General features: G+C 61.4%; 1 protein-coding gene across 10 annotated transcripts in view; it reads left to right on the plus strand.

Moving 5' to 3' along the window:
• Window positions 1-20,178, plus strand: part of MRPL23 (mitochondrial ribosomal protein L23) — a 36,778-nt gene that overhangs the window by 914 nt on the left and 15,686 nt on the right. For 6 of the 10 annotated variants that reach the window (XR_008510982.2, XR_008510981.2, XR_010141800.1 and 3 more), the window contains exons 2-4: window positions 2,601-2,723; window positions 3,833-3,915; window positions 4,464-4,537. Coding sequence is in view for 7 of the 10 variants with exons in the window: in XM_054524107.2 (XP_054380082.1) it covers window positions 2,601-2,723; window positions 3,833-3,915; window positions 4,464-4,537 (280 nt within the window). In the remaining 3 variants the exon portion in view is untranslated. Of the gene's footprint in view, window positions 1-2,600; window positions 2,724-2,782; window positions 2,790-3,832; window positions 3,916-4,463; window positions 4,544-7,983; window positions 8,238-20,178 lie in introns of those variants that run through there. The other 4 variants (XM_002821371.5, XM_063728335.1, XM_009246021.4 and 1 more) reach the window with 3 other exon arrangements.

Raw genomic sequence — 20,178 nt, forward strand, 5'->3', positions numbered from 1 at the left:
GAGGCCCCTGCACATAGCTGCGGAGAGAGGGGAGGGTGGCAGGTGGGACCCCAATGGAGGAGGCTTCCTTCAGCAGACATCTGGGACCTGTGCTGCACGTGGCCCTGACCTTGGGGAGCACCCAGCCCCAAGGAAGAAAGGGTCTTAGTGAGGCCAACACTGCCCTGAGCCTCACGTGAATTCCACGCTGGCCCTTTGCCTGTCCCTGGAGAATGAGGAGGAAGTGAGGGTCAGAGGACCTGGGTGGGGTGTTCCTGAAGGGCCAAGGGTGGTGGGCTCCTGGAAACGGATCAGGTGTGATTGCCTTGGAGGCAGCGGGGCCCGCTCGCCCAGCAGTGCACACACTCCTGTTGCCAGGGAGCCTTTGCAGGGAGCGCTGACTGGACTTGCTGTGGACTGGATGCAGCTGGGGCGGGGGTGCCGAGAGGGTGGGATCCTGGGTGAGTCACTTGTGGGGCCGTGGGGAGGCAGGCTGGTGGCAGTGAGCCAGGTTTTTGTGTTTTGAGGAAGAAGTTAGTGCACAGTTCTACTTGAGATAGGTTACTGTGGAGGTGCTTGTGAAATACCATGCGGAGTGCTTGGGGTGCTCCCCGGGGAGAGTGGGACTGAGGGAACTGAGGGCTGGTGGGCCTACAAGGGTTCGAGTCCAAAAGAGAGGTCTTAGAGCCCTTTCCTGGGTCCCTGGGTGTCGACAGTGCAGATTGTTCCAGATCTGCATGCTCCATGCACAGACAGCTGGCGCTCCAGCCTGGAGAGGCTCTGCCTGTGGGAACAAGGACAGTGAATAGTCCTGTCCCAACCCCTGCCAGCCTCTCACCTCAAGCCCACACATGGCCCTTCAGACCCTTAGCAAAGTGTGCCCTTCAGGCCCCAAGCCTGGAGACTCGAAAATTAATGGCCTGGGAGCTGTTGAACCCTCTTTTCTGCTGTTTACTGGGAGTCCCCAAACTTTGTCTCCCCTCCTGCAGTCCCACAGCTGGTCACCAGAGGGAAGTGTGAGCCCCTCGGGTGGCCATGGCTAGCCTGAACCTGTGGGTAAAACAAGTCAGGCCCCTCCACCTCCAGAGCCCACCCTTTCTTCTCGGCCTCTCACTGGGGCCCACCCCTGAAGGCTGCACTCTGAGGCTTGGAAAGGCCAAGGCTGTGCCCAAGAGGAGGCTCTGCTGGGGTTGGGTGAGTGAAGACTCAGCCCCACCGGCCCGGCCACCAGGCTGCCATGTGTCAGTGTGGCCATCAGGAGGCCCAGGGTGGACATTATTAGTGACTGGGCTTTGTTACAGGCGCCTTGCCTCTGAGAGCTCCCGGAAGCTCCTGGCCCCTGCCAGGCCCTCAGGTCCAGAGGCTCAGCGCTGCCTACCACTGTTGGCCCTTCAGGAACACCCCACCCAAGGCCTCTGACCCTCACTTCCTCCTCATCTTCCCTAGACAGGCAGAGGCCAGCGTGAAATTCATGTGAAGCTTGGGGCAGCGTTGGTCTCATGGAGCCCCTCTTAACTTGGTGCTGGGTGCTCCCCAAGGTCAGGGCCATGTGCAGTGCCTCAGGTCACCAGAGACCCCTAAAGAGCCCCTGTGCTCCCCCTCCACCAAGACCTGCACCTGGGCTCTCAGACCCCACATCCCCCGAGACCCAGCAGACCTGAGTTTCTCCTGTACCCCTCCTCCGCCCAGCTCTGAGGCCCAGATAGAGCCGGGGTGTGCTGGCAGTGGCGGGAGACGGGAACCGGGAGTGGGGGACGGTAGGACAGTGCTGCCTGTCCACCCAGCTGAACACGGGAGAGTGCACGAAACCAACTGGCTAGAGATTCTGCACGATTGTCACCTGGCTCACCAGCCCAGGCAGAGTGCCAGTCTAGTTTGCGGTGGCCACTTGGCACCTCTGCAACTGCCTCTGCTGGCTTTTAGTGGGGTGCTGGGGTGTGGTGCAGTCAACTCATATTTAGTGTACTGAATCAGAGTCTGATGGCAGCACCATCTTCCAGGAGCCTAAGCCTGGTTAGCCTGTGTTCTCCATATCGAGGAGCTAGGCCCTGCTGCCACCAGGAGAGTGTGGAGCTGGCCTTTCTGTCCCATGGTGTGTGGTTCTCTGCAGCTGCACTTCACCTGAGCAGCAGGAGAGTGGGCTGGCCGTGTGGGGTCTGCTCTCCCAGGGGTATCAGTTCCCCAACACACGTCTTTGAGCCTTGCCATCAACTTATTGGGGGAATGCTGTCTGCGGGGTTCTGATTTTTGTCCATTGGCCCTTTCTAAAGTCTGACATTGGGGGTCAACAGCCCATGCTCCTTAAGTCGATGCTAGGGACTGGCCATCCACCTTGGCAGGCCCGTGTGAGAAAGGGGCTGTGGGGACCTCTGTGTCCTTGGGTGGTGACCTGCTGATAGCTACCCTCTTTCCTGCTCACCCCTGTTGTGAGTGGACACGTGGGGGTCTTCAGGGTTAGCTACCCCGTTTCCTGCCCACTCTGTTGTGAGTGGACACTCAGGGATCCGCAGTGTCCTTTTCTGCCCACCCTGTTGTGAGTGGACACTCGGAGGTCTGCAGGGTTGGCGTGTCGGGCTGCCTTGGCCTAAGTGTGTGACGTGGACCCAATCTCTTCTGTACAGGTACCCCCTGTACCAGTTGGGTGGCCCACAACTTCGGGTGTTCCGAACCAACTTCTTCATTCAGCTGGTGCGGCCTGGTGTGGCCCAGCCTGAGGACACCGTGCAGTTCCGGATCCCCATGGAGTGAGTCCAGGAGGATTCTAGCTGGGGTGGGGGAGCATGGGATTCCCTCGGGGGGATCCCCATGGAGTGAGCCCAGAAGTTTTCCCGCTGAGTTGGGAGAGTGCCCTCGGGGGTCCTGGGTCCTGAGTTAAACAACTCAGCTCACGTGCTGTCCTCTTCCTGCTGGGAAGGCACCTCAGGCAGCCCTGCCCAGCAAGTATTGATGGAGTGCCCGTAGGTGTGGATCCCGGCAGGCAGGCTGCACGCTGCCCTCCACCTGGGGAGGGCTTCACTGGAAACCTTAAAATTTGGACCTCTGTGCTCGCGTCTTCTGTTGAGTTCTTGCAACTTCTTTTTAGGAGAGGCGCCCTGGGAGGCTGGGTTGGGAGCAGGCTGTGATGTGCAGAACCGCTCAGAAGAGCCTCCTTGACCTTCAGAGAAATGCACAGTCCCTGCGAGCAAAACTGGAGTGCTGCTCTGCAGTGTTTAACTTCACAGGTCCCCAGCTCAGGGTTGATGCGAGCCAGGTGGGGCAGCAGCGTGAGCTCTCCTGGGGGCGGAGGTCAGGCCTGTGCAGCCTGCAGGGGCCCAGAAGCTGAGTTGACAGTGACCATGAGGTTCTACAGTAGAGGGGACTTGCAGTTAATGCACCGAATGCCAGGCAGGCCTTTCCAGAAGGTACTTCCTAGAACCGCAGAGCACCATCAGCCGCAGAGCAGGCCTAACCCTGATGCTGCCACTGGGCCCCGGGGCAGACGAGGTGGGGCACCTGCCAGCCAGGAGTGTGCAGAGACTGTCACCTCCTCTCACAGGCACTTGCCCGGAGCAGGGAGCCATGTGGGGCTGTAGAGCAGGCCAGGGGTTGGTTGGGCAGTGCTCCCACTCCCTGGGGTCTGTGCCACTGCCACCCCATGCTGGTGTGCCCAGAGTAGGGAGCCTTGCAGCCAGCAGCACTCGTGTTGCTGGGGCTGCCTGGCCCCACTAGTGCCGCTGATGTACCCAGCCCTCCTCCCTGCCCCCTGTGGGTCTTTGTCTGTCAGCCTCTCAGTCTCGGGTGCTTGTGTGTCTGGGACAGTATTTTTGGCTTTTAGCCTGGTTAAGATGCCATTTTCTTTCTCCTTCGCCTCCAGAATGACAAGGGTGGACCTCAGGAATTACCTCGAGAGCATCTATAACGTGCCCGTGGCTGCTGTGCGGACACGGGTGCAGCATGGTGAGTGCCCACGGGAGGTTCTCCTGTTGGTGTCGTGCCCCATGCCCACCTCGCCGAGCCACAGCCTCAGCTACTGCATGGGGGTCTTGGTCTGACTTGGCTCATGGGAAACTGAGGCACAGGGTGACTTGTCAGGGTCACACGGTGCTTACGTGCCAGAGCAGGGATCGGAATTCAACTGGGCTGGCCTGGGGTCCATTCTGAGCCCTGACTCCTGCCGTCAGCCCCTGAGGTGGGACTGCAGTGGCTGAGGCTGGGCAGCAAAGCGCTCTCTATTCCATAAGCCCCTGTCGTGTGCCCTGGCTGGTGCCGCGTCAGCTCCTTTGTTGAGAACCTGCTGGCCTCTGTTCAGAGATGGGAGGAGCCTGCGAGCCTGCTGTGCTGGCTCGTTTGATTACAGTGCCCATTTACCTGAGAAATCGCCTTTTTGAGGTTTTAAAAACATATTTGCATTTTTAAGAGAGCAGAGATTGGTTTTAGTGGCACTGGCCTCTGAGGATGTAATTTTTTAAAGTTCTGATTTTTTTTTTTTCACTCCCTTCCGGCAGGCTCTAACAGAAGAAGAGATCACAGAAACGTCAGGATCAAGAAGCCGGACTACAAGGTCGCCTACGTGCAGCTGGTGCGTGTGAGTTGGCCAGCCCCAGCGGGGCCTCCAAGGGGCTCCTCGCAACTGTGTCCTTGGGGATGTTTGTGCCGGAGACGCTGCGCTGGGGCCCAGGGAGCCCCCGTGAGGCCGGATCTCAGGGCCTCAGCGCAGAGGCAGGCTCCACATAAGGTCACGCTCCGTCACGGCCTTGGGGGTGTCAATGGTGGCGCTGGGAGCACGTGAGCACTGGGGCACATGGGGCACGTCTCAGCATCCAGCCATTTTGTGATTTTGAAGTTTGAATTCTCTGTGGGCAAAGGCAGCCATCACAGGCCTAGTGGGTTTCAACTCCAATGCACACCAGGGTGTCTGAGCATGGGAGGCCCCGGCCTCTGAAGAGCCTGTCCTTGGCTGGGTTTCAGACTTGGAGGCAGAGTCTGAGGCCCCCGAGGGCAAAGGTCTTTGGTGCCCAGGCAGGTCTGGCTGGCCAGGGTGTTGGCTGAGGCCCATGCCCTGCATTGCAGGGTAGCAGGTCCCACACACTTGTTAGGGCTCAGCAGGCTGGTTCTGAGCAGGTGCTTTCTTATGTATCCTGGGGGGATCTGAGGAAGAAGAACCCTCACCCCACATTGGGCCTTCAGTTTCTGAAACCCAGACTTGTCAGGAGTTGAGACCCACAGTGTCAAAGCCTTTCTTCGGGCTCTTCATTTTGAGTCCCATGCAAACCCAGAGGCACTTTCTCTCTGGGCCAAGATATCTACAGCTCGCCCCGGCCGCCTCCTGGGCCTCCCCACTCTGCCCTTGGGGCTGGCCTTACTGGGTGGGGATGGAGCTGTCTTCCGGTGTAAACGGTCCCTGGAGGCCGAGCCAGCGGCCCCTGCCACTAGATGGCAGTAACACTATTGTGAAAACCGCCTCCGGGGCCAGCCGGCCTATTTTGGGGCTAAGGAGGCAAGTTGTTAAAAAGGCCAAGTTAGCATGGCAGCTTTTCTGAAAAACAGTCACATTTGTTGTTCTAAACAGGGGCCCCCAGAATAATTTGGCCTAATATTTGCTGTGCATGAAATCAGCCAATCCAGGTGGGGAGAGCAGCCGTTGGCCTCATAAAGGCCTCTGTGTGCTCAGTGTCTATCGGGCCCATCTGTCTTTGTCATGGCATGTGGGTGGACATCCCGTGTGCCGGCACCGCCACGGGCACTTCAGAGGCAGCTACGATTACAAGTGGCATTCAAGTCATCCGAACCCTTGCGTTTTTCCTCTGGGCCCCACCTCCCATGAAAACTGAACCCAGCAGCTCCGGGATCCGGTGTCTGCAGCTGCTGCCCGCGTGTCGTTCTCCCTCTGTGAAGTCCGGGCTGCCAGAGACAGGGCAGGGCAACTGGGAGCCTGAAGGGTCCCAGTTGGGCATGGGTCCTCCTGTTCCAGAATTAAAATTTGTAACGGGTCCTCACCCCCCTTCCTGAACTCCAGCAGATCTTTGCACAACCTAGAAATGGGCCGTGGCCGTTGGTCCCTGTCCCCCCGCAAAGGGGACTCTCAAGGCCCTTTCCTGTCTTGTGTCTGCTGAGACCTTGCTCAGCGTGTCCCCCTGGGCCCTGTGCCAGGGCTTAGAATCACTGCTAATTGCAAAGCCCAGGGAGGGAGCATTAGAAAGATAAAATTATCCACTTTATTTGGCGTTGGCCGCTGTGGAAAGGCCCTGTCCCACATGGTGGGAGTCCCACATTTTTTTCTCCGACAACCTGATAAGCATCTCCTTGGCCCAAAGTCCTGGGAGCTGTAAGCAGCGCCTCAGTGACCCACACAACAAAAAGACCATTGACCGCCCGCTGCCCCGAGGCTTATGTGGACGCTGAGCGGCGCAGGAATGAAGGGCGCGCGACATGAGAGGCAACTCCAGAACAAGCCGCTGCCGCCAGCTGGGCCGAGCTCCGTGCTCGGGGCTCCGGCCTCCAGGTCCAGGCAGGCAGCAGCCCCCAGGGCACCCTGGGATTCCTGAAGGCAGGGCTGCCTTGTTTACTTGTCATTAGGACATTTTTCTCCACTCCTGTTCTTTACCCCATCAGCTGTCTCTCTCCTTTTTGGAAGGATCAAGGGCTTTTTTTTTTAGGTACAAGGTGAACGCTTCTAGAAAGGGGAACCCCCTGGGGAAACCATGCTTGGCATCCCCAAACGGTGTTTGTCTCCTGTAAGAAACGGATTTTCTCTCACCACCTTTCCCCATTTCTTCCTGAAGCTATGACAAATGGCCATGTTTGTGTTTTAAACTGTCATTTTGGGTTCCCCTTGCCTCAGAAAACTAGCCGAGTCACCTCCATATAGTAAAAGTAAATCTCCCATTCTGGCCAGTCAGCCTCACATGTAAACGATTGCCCCTTGGTATTTTAAAAGATGCAAAGTTTAGAGCTGTGTAAGCCAATCCTCCTGCAGGCCGGCTACGGCGCACGCAGTGCCACTCTCCCCACCAGCCCCTGCGCTCTGCGCCAGGGATCAGGGTGCATACACCTCCCTCGCAGGGTGGAATCTGGGCCTCTTGCAGATCATACTTGGCTGCCTGCCCACATCCAAATTTATTTACACAACAAGGGTCTGCAAGAGCCAAGTGTACTTGACTGATTTTACTCACTAAAGGTTTCCAGATTTGGGTGCCATCCTCACTCCTTCTCCACCTGTCTGGAAACAGGAGGGCGGCTGGCCCCTGACATGTGCCGGCCCGCTCCTCCCTCTTCTTTTCCCTCTCCTCTGGTCTGCTCTTTCTGCCTCTCGCCCCTTAGCTTTGGAGCTACTTAGTAATCATTAGCAAGTTAAAATGGCTCCTCATACTTGCTTAGGTCCCCAAGGAGCAGTATCCCCTCCTTCTCGTGAACCCGAGCCACATGCTGTGGCCTGGGCTGGGGCTTGGCTGACACGGACATATTCTGAACTCTCAGCAGAAGATGTAAGACCAGTTAATTGGCAGAGCCGGTGCTGATTTATCAGCTGCCGCACGTGCATGTTTCTTTGTACGTGATGTTCATTTTAATTGCCAGGCTCTGGGCTGGGAGGAGGGGGAGCTTTAATGTGAGTAGAGCCTGAGGCATTTTGGATGGACAGGTTCAGCGTGGTACCAGACGTGATTTGTGTCATGTTTTTCCATGCCTTGTTCCTGCTCCCCCCCCACAACCAGGTGGCCCCGTGCTAGTAAATGGGTACACCCAGGGTGGGGGCAGACACCAGGCCCTGAAGAGACAATGGTGGGGAAAGCGGCCCTGTCCTAGAGCTGTGGCCTCTGCTGCAGCGTGACAGCCGGGGGCCGGTGGCTGTGGGGGTGCTTGCATTCCAGGCAGGGACGCTGCCCCAAGAGGCCCAGGGAGGTACCTCTGAGCAGTTGAATCCGGCGCCAGCAGAAAGGGGCTGCCAGAAAGCATGAGGCTCCCCCACAGACCCCTCTGCCGAGGAGTCTCTGCAGCTCTGGCTGGAGCCTTTGTTCTCCCCCTTAGGCCCACGGACAGACCTTCACGTTCCCAGATCTGTTTCCCGAGAAAGACGAGAGCCCTGAAGGCAGCGCTGCCGACGATCTCTATAGCATGCTCGAGGAGGAGCGGCAGCAGAGGCAGAGCAGCGACCCGCGGCGGGGCGGCATCCCCAGCTGGTTTGGGCTGTGACGGGGCGGCCAGCAGGGACGTGCCCTAGGTGGGCAGCTGTGGCAGAGCAGTCCCAACACCTAAATAAAAGTCCTGCGGCAGGAGAAAGAGCCGGAAGCTCTGCTTCCTTCTTCTCTTGGGTCTCTGGGTGCCAGACACGCAGCAGCCACCCCCCAGCTCTGAGCGCCACGTGGCCTGGCTCTGCTTTCCCAGGGTCTGGGCAGTGGGCGCGGCTGGGGTCTGGTCTCTGAGTTGACGGGGAACTGAGGGTAGGCAGACTTGAGACATGGTGGCCCCATGCTGGGGAGGCGGGTTGGCCAGAGAGAGGACCACACACAGGCTCGGAGCTGCATGCCAGGTGGGGAATGAGACACGCAGGTGAAAAGACCCAGAAGATAGTTCTGAGTGCCCGCATTCAAAGCCTGAGCCCAGAGGCGTCGGGAGGAATGGAGGGGTCAGCGTGAGCACAGGGCGGCGCCGGGTGAGAGAACAGCCTGGCCTGGACAGAAGTTCTGGGGAGGGGCTGCCAGGTCAGCAGCCCTCAGGGGGCCTGGTGGGGGAACTCCGGCCCGCCTGTGGGTTTCGGTTTGGCACTGTTGGCAGCAAGAACCCGAGAAGGGCCGGGAAGGGATCCGAGGGCAGCAGTGTCTCAGGACAGCCATGGCGGAGAGCTGCTGTCGGGCACGGGCCCGGGGCTGGGCCTAGGGGACAGGGAGGACCCAGCCTGGAAAGGTGGTTAGGGCAGGGGGCAAGGTATGGCCAGCAACCACTGCAAAACAGTTCTGTGGGCTTCTCGGCCCTGGGGGTGGACAGGTCGAGAGAGGAGAGGGTGGGCTTGAGCATCCTGTTGGAGGTGCCCAGTGGCCTCGCAGCATCTGGGTGAATGCCTGGGTCTAGACCCTTGTTCTGTTGGCCCAGGGCAGGTCAGGACGCACAGCCCCTGCCTCTGATTCTTGTCTAAAGGGTTCTCGTGGAAGCCTGTGGCTCTGCCAGAGGCTCTGTGCTGCCTCTCCTAGCCTGGCCTGGCTGGTGGGAGCAAAAGGGGGTTGCCCGGCCGCCGTTTTTGGGGCCTGAACCTGGCAGACTGGCCTGGGTTCCCGTTCCAGCAAAGCTGGACAGGCCGGCCGGGGCAGCCTCCAGGGGGCCCTGAGCTGGATACAGAATTGATTTTTGGTGTTAATGATGTCTTATTCAGAATCTTCCAAGGAGTCCGGAAGGTTTCCAGCCCCTCTTCCCAGAACCCCTGCATCTGGTGAGGCCCAGGGCCTCCAGAGCCCCTTCTGGCCCCGTCTCCATGCGGCAGCTGGTGTGTCCTCAGGACGGGTTGCAGAGGCCCGGGGGCTCCTCTGTTTTTCTTAGCCTGTCCTTGGTTCCAGTGCTTCCTTAGAAAACCCAACATGGAGGCCAGAGCAAGGCCCCCTCCCTGCTGTGTGCAGGCAGCTCCGGCTTTGGGGTTGGGAATCAAAACCAGGGCCCATGTGTACGTCGGGAGCCATCTGCGCTCCACCCTGACCAGGACGGAGCTGCAGTCGGGCATCTGGGGGAAAGCCCACGGCGCGGCCTTCCTGCACAAAGTTGGGTTTGCTGTGTAAGCCTCCCCATCCGAATGCTCAGAAGAACACAGGTGTCACGTGGCCTCGGGACCAGCCCCGATCTGCAGCGTGGGCCTGTTGTGGTCTGAGTGAGGGTCCTGACTTTTCCTTCTGCTTGGGCAGCCTCCGAGGGTCTTGCAAGAGGAGATGGCGTGGCAGCTGGCTCAGCCTCCCCTCCCCCAGCCCAGAGTGCAGGCAGGAGGGGATGTGGCGGGGGAAGCGCTCGGCTAGGGGGTGAAGGCCCGGGCAAGCTCACCCTTCAGTGTTGATTTAAAGGGATGGGGAAGGTCAGGAAGTGGAGCCGGAGAAATGGAGTCAACTGTGTTTTCCTTAGAGAAATAATTCATGGGGCCTAGAGCTCTGAGGACCCTAACTCACGGCAGGGGAAGAGGAATCCCATCCTTCATCCACGGCACATCCAGCCCCGCACACAGGGGCCGTTAGCAGCCCTGCTGGCGGCCAGCGCACCAGGCACACTCCATCACGGCCGCCACCCCCAGACGCAGCCCTGACTCCGGCTCCAGCCGCCCCGGCCTCCAGATCCTCCTCCCGCCCTGTCTCACCCCGGCCTGTGCTGTCCCGTCGCAGCCCCCATGTCTCCCACAGGCCTCCCTGCCAGGGAGGAGAAAGGGGCTGGGGAGCTACTGCACCCCCATCTCCACAGCACGCTGGGGGCTCCCTCACTCCCCAGTCGTCACTGGGCATCCTTCTGCATGGCAGCCCACTGACCCCGGAAAGGGGCTGGCTGAGGGCAGGGCCTTAGGGGAGATAATAGCCTCAGAGGCCTGCCAAGTGCGTGGCCTGGACCCAGTCCCAGGGAGTGCCCAGGTGGAGGCAAGACCAAAATGCGGGGATGAGCGCGGGGCGAGGCTGGACGCATTTCTTGAAGAATGGAGGATAGGGACGGGCGTGTGGCTGTCCAGTGTGAGAAACAGGGCTGCCAGTCCTCGGTGGGGGTGGGTGATTCACACAAGACCCCGCTTTCTGGGTGGTTCACTTGACCAGTGGTTTCTGGTCTGAGCCAGGTGTCGGAACTGAAGCCCCAGATATCTGTCCCAGCCGCGCGTGGCGTGACCTAGCCACGTCACTGGATAGTCTTCCCCAAAGCATCCACACCCACCTCACATGCCTGCTGCAGAGGAGCGCGGAGCAGGCCGGGGTGGGCAGGCAGCCCCACTCAGGGTCTGGAAGGCTCGGCCTCTCTCCAAGAGCCCTGCGTGCCGCACCCATGGAGCTAAGCTTGGGGTAGCCAACCAGGGCCGTGTGGGGAGGGCCCACAGGAAGGGCCCTGGGTGGAGTGGGATGCTCAGGGGTTCAGCCGGGGGTCTGCTCCCACCACCCCAGGCGCACATACAGCCCAGAGAAGGGGCTGGCTGGACGCGCCAGCTCCCATGACCCGCTTCTGCCTGGAGGCTCAGGGAGGGAGGGACCAGCACCGGGGCAGGTCTGTCTTTTCCCCAGTACAAGGGCCCCACTGTAGTGGCTCATGTGCTAACACAGGCTCTTTCATGCATGGGGACCAGAGAGGGTCTCACAGGGCCCCTCTGGCCTGGGCGTCAACCTCACTACCCCCACACCTGGGCAAGACCCCCGTCCAACCCAAACAGGCTGTTCCTGCAGAAGGAACTCGCCCGGAAAGATTAATCTCCCAAGGCTGACAAGACCACTCCCACCTGTGTCTGGACATCCTCAGCGTGGCGGGAGTGGGAGAGGGACCCTGACCCAAGAGATAGCAAGTGGGCCCGCGGCCTTGCCTCGGTCGCCCCCAACATGACAGCCCTTCCCCTCATGGACATCTTCAGCTGGGAGCAGGGTCGGGGGCAGCCAGAGATGAAGGCAACAGGACGAGGGAGAGAGCCGACAGTGCTGCTCCGTGTCCCCATTTATGTTCATTTATTGCCGTGCAGGGGTGATGCAAGGCCCAGGCAGTGCCACGCTGTGTGCATGGGAAGGGGTGGAGGGGCCCTCGGGACTGCACCGGGCTGTGCTCAGAGCTGGACGGCCCCACTTCTCTGTGCTGATGAGTTATAGCCACGATGGGCCCAGCTCTACGGCCCACAGGAGCCCATGCACCGGCAGCTCCAGGTAAGAGCCAAGATGCCGGAATGGAGCAGAAACCCCTCTGTCCTCTGTTCTCCTCCTCCCCAGGTGCCGCACCCTCGGTCCCCTCCTCTCTCTCTCTCCAGCACTGCTCACAGCTCTGCACCCCCAGAATTCCCTGCATTGTCGCCCCTGCGTCTTGGGGCCCTGGGAGCAAGCACGATGCCTGCAGTGCCCTGTGCGTGGTGGCCTGGGCCTGGGCTGCGGTGTACGTGAGTGCCCGTCTCATCTCTGTAGCCGGCTAAGAGTCCTTTCAAGGCCAAGAATTCTTCTCTTTGGCCCTATTTCCACCCCTCCGCCTGCCCTAGGACGCTCCGTAGTGCACGCTGCACTTTGCCGTGGCATGCTGGGTGGACAGGACTGCTGGGGCCCCCGTGTTCCAGCCTCTCCTGCTCCTCCAGATACGGCTGCTTCCTGGGTCTGGGTGTCTGAGGGGACGTCCCTCAAGGTTCCCACCCAGCTCAGCCTGGCAGGAGCCGCACCCTGCGAGGCCTCAGACCACACCACGCCGGGTGGGGACACGCGGGCCCTGAGTGACCTGTTGGGCGTCTGCGTTCACCACCCCACCCTGTCTGAGATCATCCCCAGCACCAGTCCCCCCAAATCGCTTCATTATTTCTTTGTAAATAGGGCTTTTTCTAGTCAAAATAGTCAGCTTTTCTTGTTTCTCCGACATCTGGCTTTGATTGGCCCTGGCCTCCGTGGATGCTGGGGCCCTGATGCTGTGTCCAATGGGGAGGGCCGGCCAGGCCTGCATTCTCCCTGCACAAGGCTAGCTCTGCGAGAGGGTGGGAGACCCCCCACCGTCCTCCCCCTCACATCTGCACTCCTTGCCTTGGCCTGGGCCCAGCTCTGCAAAGCTGAGACCCTAGGGGGCTCACCCCATGGCTAGAGTGACCCCTGCTCTGGGGCGCCTATGGCGGGAGGCTGGGGGCACTGGCCTTCAGAGACGTCCCTCAGGCCCAGGACAGAGCCGCTACCCCATCTTTCCCTCTGACATTCTTTGCCATCCTCCCTCACTGAGAGACATGAGACAGAAGATTCCAGAAATCCCATGGAATTCTACATGGAATTCATAGAAGCTCAGATGTGCAGGGTCTGCAGCCTGTCCCGGGAGGGTGCAGCCCTGGGGCCTGCAGCAAACACTTCCCGCAGAGACAGGGGTCCACAGGTCCAGGCCCTGTCACCCCAGGGAAGTTGGGGGCTGGAAAGGGATGGGCCCGTCGGGTCCGACAGTAACGCCTCTTCCTGCTTCTCCACTCCTTCCCGCCTGGCATCTGCACGGCAGAGGCCCTCCACGCGGCATCAGGGACTCGAAGCCCACCTTTGCACAGTCCTCTGAGTTCCCCTGAGGGCACCCCTGAGGCAGAGGCCTGGTTCAGGGCGCTCAGTGGGTGCAGAGGCCAGGCAATGAGTGAGTAGCCTCCCCTCCAGATTGAGGAGCCCATGGTCCGGCTCTGCAGAGCCCCCTGAGCCAGGCCAGCCCCGGTCACGCGATGCTGCTCGCCTCCTTCCCACAGGTTCACTGGGAGGGCTTCGTGTCCGTGCGTCTCATATTCTCAGCGCGGTTGCTCAGCACTCTGCGTGATGACAGTGTCATGGGTTTTAGCACTGATCACAGAAGGAAGGGTGCCATTGTCTGTCAGTATGAGATGACACTGGTATTTGGATAATTATGGAAGTGCTCAAATATCCCAGGATAGAAACCTGGACTCATCCCTCAGGTTGATGGATTGGCGTGTGCCTCCCCCTGCACCCTCCTCGCCAATGGGTACCCATGAGCAGCTTCCTGGGGTGTGCCTGGGGTGCCCTGGGCCACCCACATGGCCGTCCCTCCTCCGGCAGTGGTGACATTGAGCACATCTGCACTCCCCGCCTTGGCCTGGGCCCACTGAAGGGAAGTAGCAGGGAAGTAGCCAGAGGACAGCCTGAGCCCGTGACCCGGCCCAGTTAGCAGCAGGCTCGGCTGGCGGAACTGACCAGTCACAGATGCCGAGTGAGGCCCATTCCAGGCCGGGACACCGCCGTGCTCCCAGCGTGTAGGCACTGAGCATGGTCCCGGCCTACGGGAGTTTGCCGCAGACCCCAAGAGGAGCGAGCCCGGCCCAGGATGGAGCACAGGAGACCACCAGGAGCGGCTCGGGCCCTGTGTCTGGGGTTGACAGCAGGACCCTGGGCAGTGCTTCGGGGTTGGGAGAAGATGCTAGTGGGGCCAACCCTTCAACTCACTCCCTCTCAGCTTCTCAGCCTGGAGCCAGGGCCGCCCAGGCAGGCCCCAGCTTTCACAGCTGCAGGCGGCCCCCTCCTCCTGGCCTGGGGGAGGTGTTCCCGGCAGCCCTCGCGGGCCCAGGGCAGGGGTGAAGCAGCCTGTTAAACAGAACAAGGTGCTCGCGGCTCATACCTTAGCTTTACGAAGTGTTTGGAATTCCGACGGCCCCAGCAGCTGGGTGCGCCCTGCCCCATTCTCCCTGGGACTTTACTGGCGGCCGGGGCCTTAAATAATTCTTACAAAAACCATGTCAGCCCCAAACTGCGTGATATCTGATTTGTAGCACTCATAAAACCCCATGCTGCTGCCAGAGAGGGGGGAGGGCCGAGCCCAGCCTCGCAGGTCTCATTTCCCGTCTGCGCGTGCGTGGGCGCGAGTGAGGGGTGCCCTGGGGGAAGGGTGGCCCCAAAGAGCTGGACCCGTGCAGTCCCCCCTGGGGCTCCCGCCTTGCCCTGCGGCCCTTGCCTCCCCGTCAGCAGGGAGAGCGTGGGTCCCCCCGTAGACACATTGGAGACACAGCCTGTTGCGCCCCCCACTTTGTTAACTACGGGAGGAGAGCCGGCCTTGGTAGTCAGGGTGTCCCCAGTGGCAGGAACAGCAGCAGCGGTCTCCTCAGGGCCAGCGGAGGGCACGGCTCCTGCCAGCAGAAGAGTATGGACGGCACACCCGCCGGACACTGCGGGCCGAGTGTTGGGGCTTGGAGACCCCGCGGGGAGAGGGCCCTGGCCCACCCAGGATGGAGCTCGGGAGGAGGGCCCCCCCAAGCAGAGTGGGGGACCGACCGTGTGAAGCACAAGCTGCTCCCGTGCCCTGAGTCAGAGCTGAGGCCATGTCTTGTCTTCTTTCCGTGTTCTGAGCAGACCCCCCGGTTCCCGAAGGTGGGAGCCAGCACAGCTCGGCCACTCCCTCCCCCATCATGGGCCAGGAGATGCCCAGATGACCCCAGGGCAGCTGGGCCTGGCCGTGGGCATCGAGGCATTGAGGAGGAGCTGGGCTCGTCCCACCTGGAATGCCACCGAGAACATCCTGGTGACCCCGGGCGGGAGTGGGAGCCCTCAGCCTCAGGGCTGCCGGTCAGGGGGCCTGGATAAGCCCGGCTTTGGTTGTGCGCACACTGGGGAGGGGGCGAGCCCATTGATCGGCGGCTCCTCGGTAGGGGATGGTCATTAAAGCCCCAGATCAAAGGGCTCTGGAAACACACGCTCATTAGGAAGGCCAGCGAGCCGGCAGGCCAGGGGCGTAGACAGGGGTCTGCTGTTCATTCACCACCACCGGGGTCAGAAAACCCAGCTCCCCAACCCCCCACCCCGAGCCACAGGCTGGAGCCACAGAACGCCCATGGGCCTGGACCGTGGTGGGTGAGATTTTTTGGGTAGCCCCCAAGGCCCCCACTCTTCTGGCCTTCAGTGGCCATCCTGCGGTTAGTGAGAGGACCGATGGCTGGCCACTGGGAACTGGGACTCCAGGGCCCTGCCCACGGGTGTAGAAGGGACACATGGGCTGCCCAGGGGCTGGGGCATGGCACTTCCCCCCGCTGGTTCCTCATGGCTGGCAGACAATGGCCACCGCCTGGACGGGAGCACAGGAAGCTGGGGCCCAGGAGCAGGCCTGGTGGCGGCTTCTGGGAGGGAGGCCTGGCTGTGGGTGTGCGGCCTGGGTGAGGGGCCAGGAGTCTGGGTTTCCACTTTGAGCTGCTGCCTTGCAACCCTGAGGCCCTTGGCTGCCACCTTGTCTTGATTTGTCTAAAATGTGGAGACGAGGCCAGACGCAGTGGCTCATGCCTGTAATCCCAGCACTTTGGGAGGCTGAGGTGGGTGGATCACTTGAGTCCAAGAGTTCGAGACCAGCCTGGCCAACATGGAGAAACCCCATCTCTACTAAAAATACAAAAAGTAGCCAGGTGTGGTGGCGGGCGCCTGTAATCCCAGCTACTCGGGAGGCTGAGGTAGGAGAATTCACTTGAACCTGGAAGGTGGAGGTTGCACCACTGCACCACTGTACTCCACCCTGGGTGACAGAGCAAGACTCTGTCTCAATAAATAAATAAATAATAATATAATAAAATAAAATGTGGAGATGATAATGCTCGCCCAGGAGACACAGGCCTCCAGAAGAAGCCTGCCTAACATCAAGCTTCGCCCTGAGGGTCCCTGCCCCCGATACCCAGCCCCTCCTCCCCCGGTGCCTTCTGGCACGTGGCAAGCCCGCCACCTCCCTGCCAGGTGGGACTCTGTCCCACGCTGTCTGTCCCTCATGCGGCCACGGTGTGGCAGAGCATGCCAGGCAAGGGCACCGGAGGCTCAGGCCTCATGGCTCGGACCATTTTTCAGAGATGGCATTGCCACTGTTGGCCTGGGATGGGACCTCCCTCTGTGCTGCCCCTAGACAGCCAGCCATGCACTGATAGGAGCCAGCTCAGCTCCTCCGCAGCCCCCACCCTGGTCAGGACCTAGCTCTGCCCCCCAGGGGTGTCTCACTCCCTTAAGGAGCGTTCCACGTCCTAGCGTTCCTCGGGACTGTGTCCCCGACCCCCAGGGCTGCCTCCTGCCGACAGGCTGGTCCCAGTGAGGAGGTGCTGGGGGGCTGCAGGGCCGCCGGGTCGTGTGTCCTGGTCATACTCTGTCGGGATGCCTGACCCTGCTCCCCAGAGGGCTGGCTGGGGCTCCTCTGTGGTTTTGGGGCCCTGCCCAGGCACCCTGCCTGTCTTCAGGAGGTCAGCTGCCCCGGGGCTCTGTGCTGCTGCTGCTGTTTTTCTTTCGGTTTAACAAAACAAACCCCACCGGCCGGCAATGGACTGCTCCTAATACGCATCCCTCCTCACCCTCCAGAGGCCCCGCTGCTGGGCACAGAGGTCTTCAGAGCCTGGGATCATGGACCCTCTCCTCCCAACAGCTCTTCAGGGCAGCCCATGGGGTGCTCGTGGCTTGAGTGAATGGTTGGTTCCCATCCTGCTGGAGGAGGGGGCGCCCGCCAGGCCCGGGCCTCAGCTCTGAAGTCTGGGAAAAGCCCTCTGGCATCCTGCTAGGGTGCAGGTGTGGCTGAGAACACTGCGGGGCAAACATGCTCAGAACATCAGCCCCCAAGCGTTCCCGGGAACCCAGAGTCCCGGAGCTGGACAGCCGGCTGAAGGATCCCCTAGGTCCTGGGCGACCCCACGCGTGCCCGCAGGATGAGGCAGCTTACGCTCTAGAAGGTGCCTCCCAAAATAAAACCCAGGCTCGGGGCCCTGAGGGGGCCCTGTGGGGCTTAGGACCAGCTGCTCTTCCCATCTCAGCCATGTCCTCCCTACCAGAACATCCCCTGCTCGCCTGGGCCCCTGGGCCTCACCCCAGCTAAATCCACCCGGGCCCCTCAGCTGGTACATAACAGGGAAACTATGTGTTCTGAGCCTCCCTCGGGGCTCAGAGAGGACGTGCCCACTTGTGCAGGGTGAGGGGCCAGCAGCTGCCCGGGGAGCGTGATGAAGGCCTCCAGGAATGCCCTTTATCTGAGGGTATCTGGTTGCCCGCCGGGATGCCGGGAAGCCGGAGTTCCAGCCCTCCCCTGACTCCTGCGAAAACAGAAATAGCTCAGGGAGATGGGACACAGTTGTCCACATCAGTCAAGAGGACCCAGCCAGCACGGCCGTTTCTGAACTCTTCTGACCTCAGGCTTTTCCAAGAGTCGCCGCCTGGAGGCCCCTCAGCCCCCAGCCAGGGAAGCTGCTAGGCCCTCCGGACCCCCCAGGACGGGGCTAAGAAGGGGCCGCACTGGTCATGCAGAGACCATTTCTGCCACCTCCAAGTTGTTGAGGTCCGAGCCTCTCCTGGCAGCATGGGGCGGGGGGCACGTGGGCAGCAGCTTCCGCAGGGGCCACCTTCTCCGCAGGCTTCCTCATATTTGCCTGGGGTCCCCCGCTGCAGGCTCAGCTGCAGGCAGCAGATAGGACCCTGGGTTGGCTGGGGGACCCTGGGGCGTGGAGGGGCTGTGTGGGGCTGCGGGTGCGGGAAGAGAAGCGCTCCTCGTCAGGGTGCAGGGACACAGCAGAAACCCAGGGCGCTTCTCCCACCCAGCAGCCTGGACCTGAGATGGCTGGGGGGCCCCCGAGGACAGACAGGGTGGCCGGGCGGGGTGCTGTGGGGATGCAGGGGCAGGCGCCGGAGCAGCGGGCTGGGCCTCACACGCTGGACCTCGTGCCTGTCCATCAAGCTCATGGAACATTCTCGACAAGGCCTGGGAGCCGGGGGCCAGGGCGTGGGCATCCTGAGGGGTGCCGTCTGTGGTGGACACGTAGGACTCTTGGTCCGCCTGAGGTATGACCCCTCCCAGCCATGCCTGGTGTCATCACCACGGCAACACCGGGAGAGGCAGGCAAACACAGGACAACAGACCAGTCTGGCTCCCCATGTCCCCTGGAGGGGGCAGGACGGTTGGGGAGAAACCCTCTCGGCAGCCTCAAGCCAGCCCTGCCCCGCCCGCTGGGCTCGGACCACGCAAAGCACATGTGGGGGCTGGTAGGGGGCTTGGGCAGACATGGCCAAGTCCCCAGGCCTGGGTTCAGGGTCACCCAGGATCTTGGGGTTTGGGGAGAAAGCAGTTTGGCCTCTCCCACACCCACATTCTGGGAGCTTCCAGGCGATTAGCACCTTAGGCAAGCGTCCGGCCCCTTTAGGAGGCCTCTGTCTCCTTCCGCTACAGAGGAGCCCCCTGCCTCTCAGGACACGGGGGTCTCAGGCTCATTCAGGAGTGCTGGACTGGGCCACCAGGTCCCGGTCTCCAGGGACGCCGGCCTTGGCCTGCCTGGTGGGGGCAGCAGAGCAGTGCGGTCGGTTGGTCGGTCGGACGCCTCCCTCTCCCCGCTTGGGGGGCCTCCTGCCCCCAGCCCAGCCGGTTTGCTCCACATGGCGCCTTCCCACCACCCCCTCCCCCGGAATGCAGTCCCAGAACACAGGTCTGGAGCGCACACCCAGCCCCCGGGCAGCCCCACCCTCCTTCCGGGCAGCCTGCCCTCCCGGCCCTGGGCAGGGGGGGCTCGGGCGTTGTCTGATGTCTGAGGTGGAGGCCGTTTTCAGGGTGGGGGCTGTTGGAAACAGCTTGGAGAAGTTATGTCTGTCACCCACAGAGAAATCGAGTCAAGAGGCGGGTGTGTGGCAGTGCTGTTCCCCTCTCCCTGAGGCCAGGACCTGGCGGGCCTGGCAGCTCAGAGTCCAAGACCCCCACACCCAGGCTTGACCTCAGGAACTGTGTGTGCAGGACGCCCCCACCACCCAACCCAGGGCGGCGCTGCTGGTCAGAAAGGCCATGGGCGGTGGTGGCCACGTTGTCCTTCCCCAGCTTAGCTGTACACAACCTGAGCCCTCTGCGAGGCCTAAATTTGGGTCTGAGTGAGAGGGCCAGGGGCCTCAGGCGTCATGGAAACCTGAGCCTTGGCAGCAGCGGCACCCACTCCAAGTTCTGGGGAGCGGGGTGCACGCGGGAGAGCGGCAGGATGTGCTTCCCGAAGGCCCAAAGCCTGCAGGCTGCACTAGGACGGCCCCTCCTGCCGGACCCCTCGCCCCAGCCCTGCAGCTCCATCCCTGCAGGGCCTCTCTCAGTCACCCCCTCCCAGCCCCGGGTGGGAGGGAGGGAGCGCGAGCCTGAGCCTCCCCCAGCGAGGCCGCCAGGCCCCTGCCTTCCCAGCCTGGCGTCTGCTTTCTGTGTTAGAGGGATCGAGTTCGCCCCTCCTCGAGGGGCTGGGTCTTATCTCTGGGAAAGAGATTACAGAGTTTCTGACATTAAATTTTCATGCTGAAGTTTTCAGCATGTAGTTTGAAAAGTATTTTTTTCAAATAACACCTGGAGAGGAGGGACGCGGGAGGAAGTCAAGCCTGCTCGCCATAAAACTTTGAACTTGGGGGTGGAGGGACACCCCGTCCGGCACCCCCTCCCTGCTCCGCCACAAACGTCTCCCGCCCTCCCCCAGTGTGAGTTATTGATTCCGGCCGTGAGAGCCTCCTCCAGCTCCCACCCCCACCCCGGGTCTGCTCCAGCCCAGCCCCCTGCAGCTGCCCTCGGCCTGGCAGTGGGCGCCATGCCGCTGCACCCCTCCACCCACCCGCCCGTGGTCCGCTC

This window comes from Pongo abelii, chromosome 9 (assembly GCF_028885655.2).
Source record: "Pongo abelii isolate AG06213 chromosome 9, NHGRI_mPonAbe1-v2.0_pri, whole genome shotgun sequence".
Lineage (NCBI taxonomy): Eukaryota > Metazoa > Chordata > Mammalia > Primates > Hominidae > Pongo > Pongo abelii.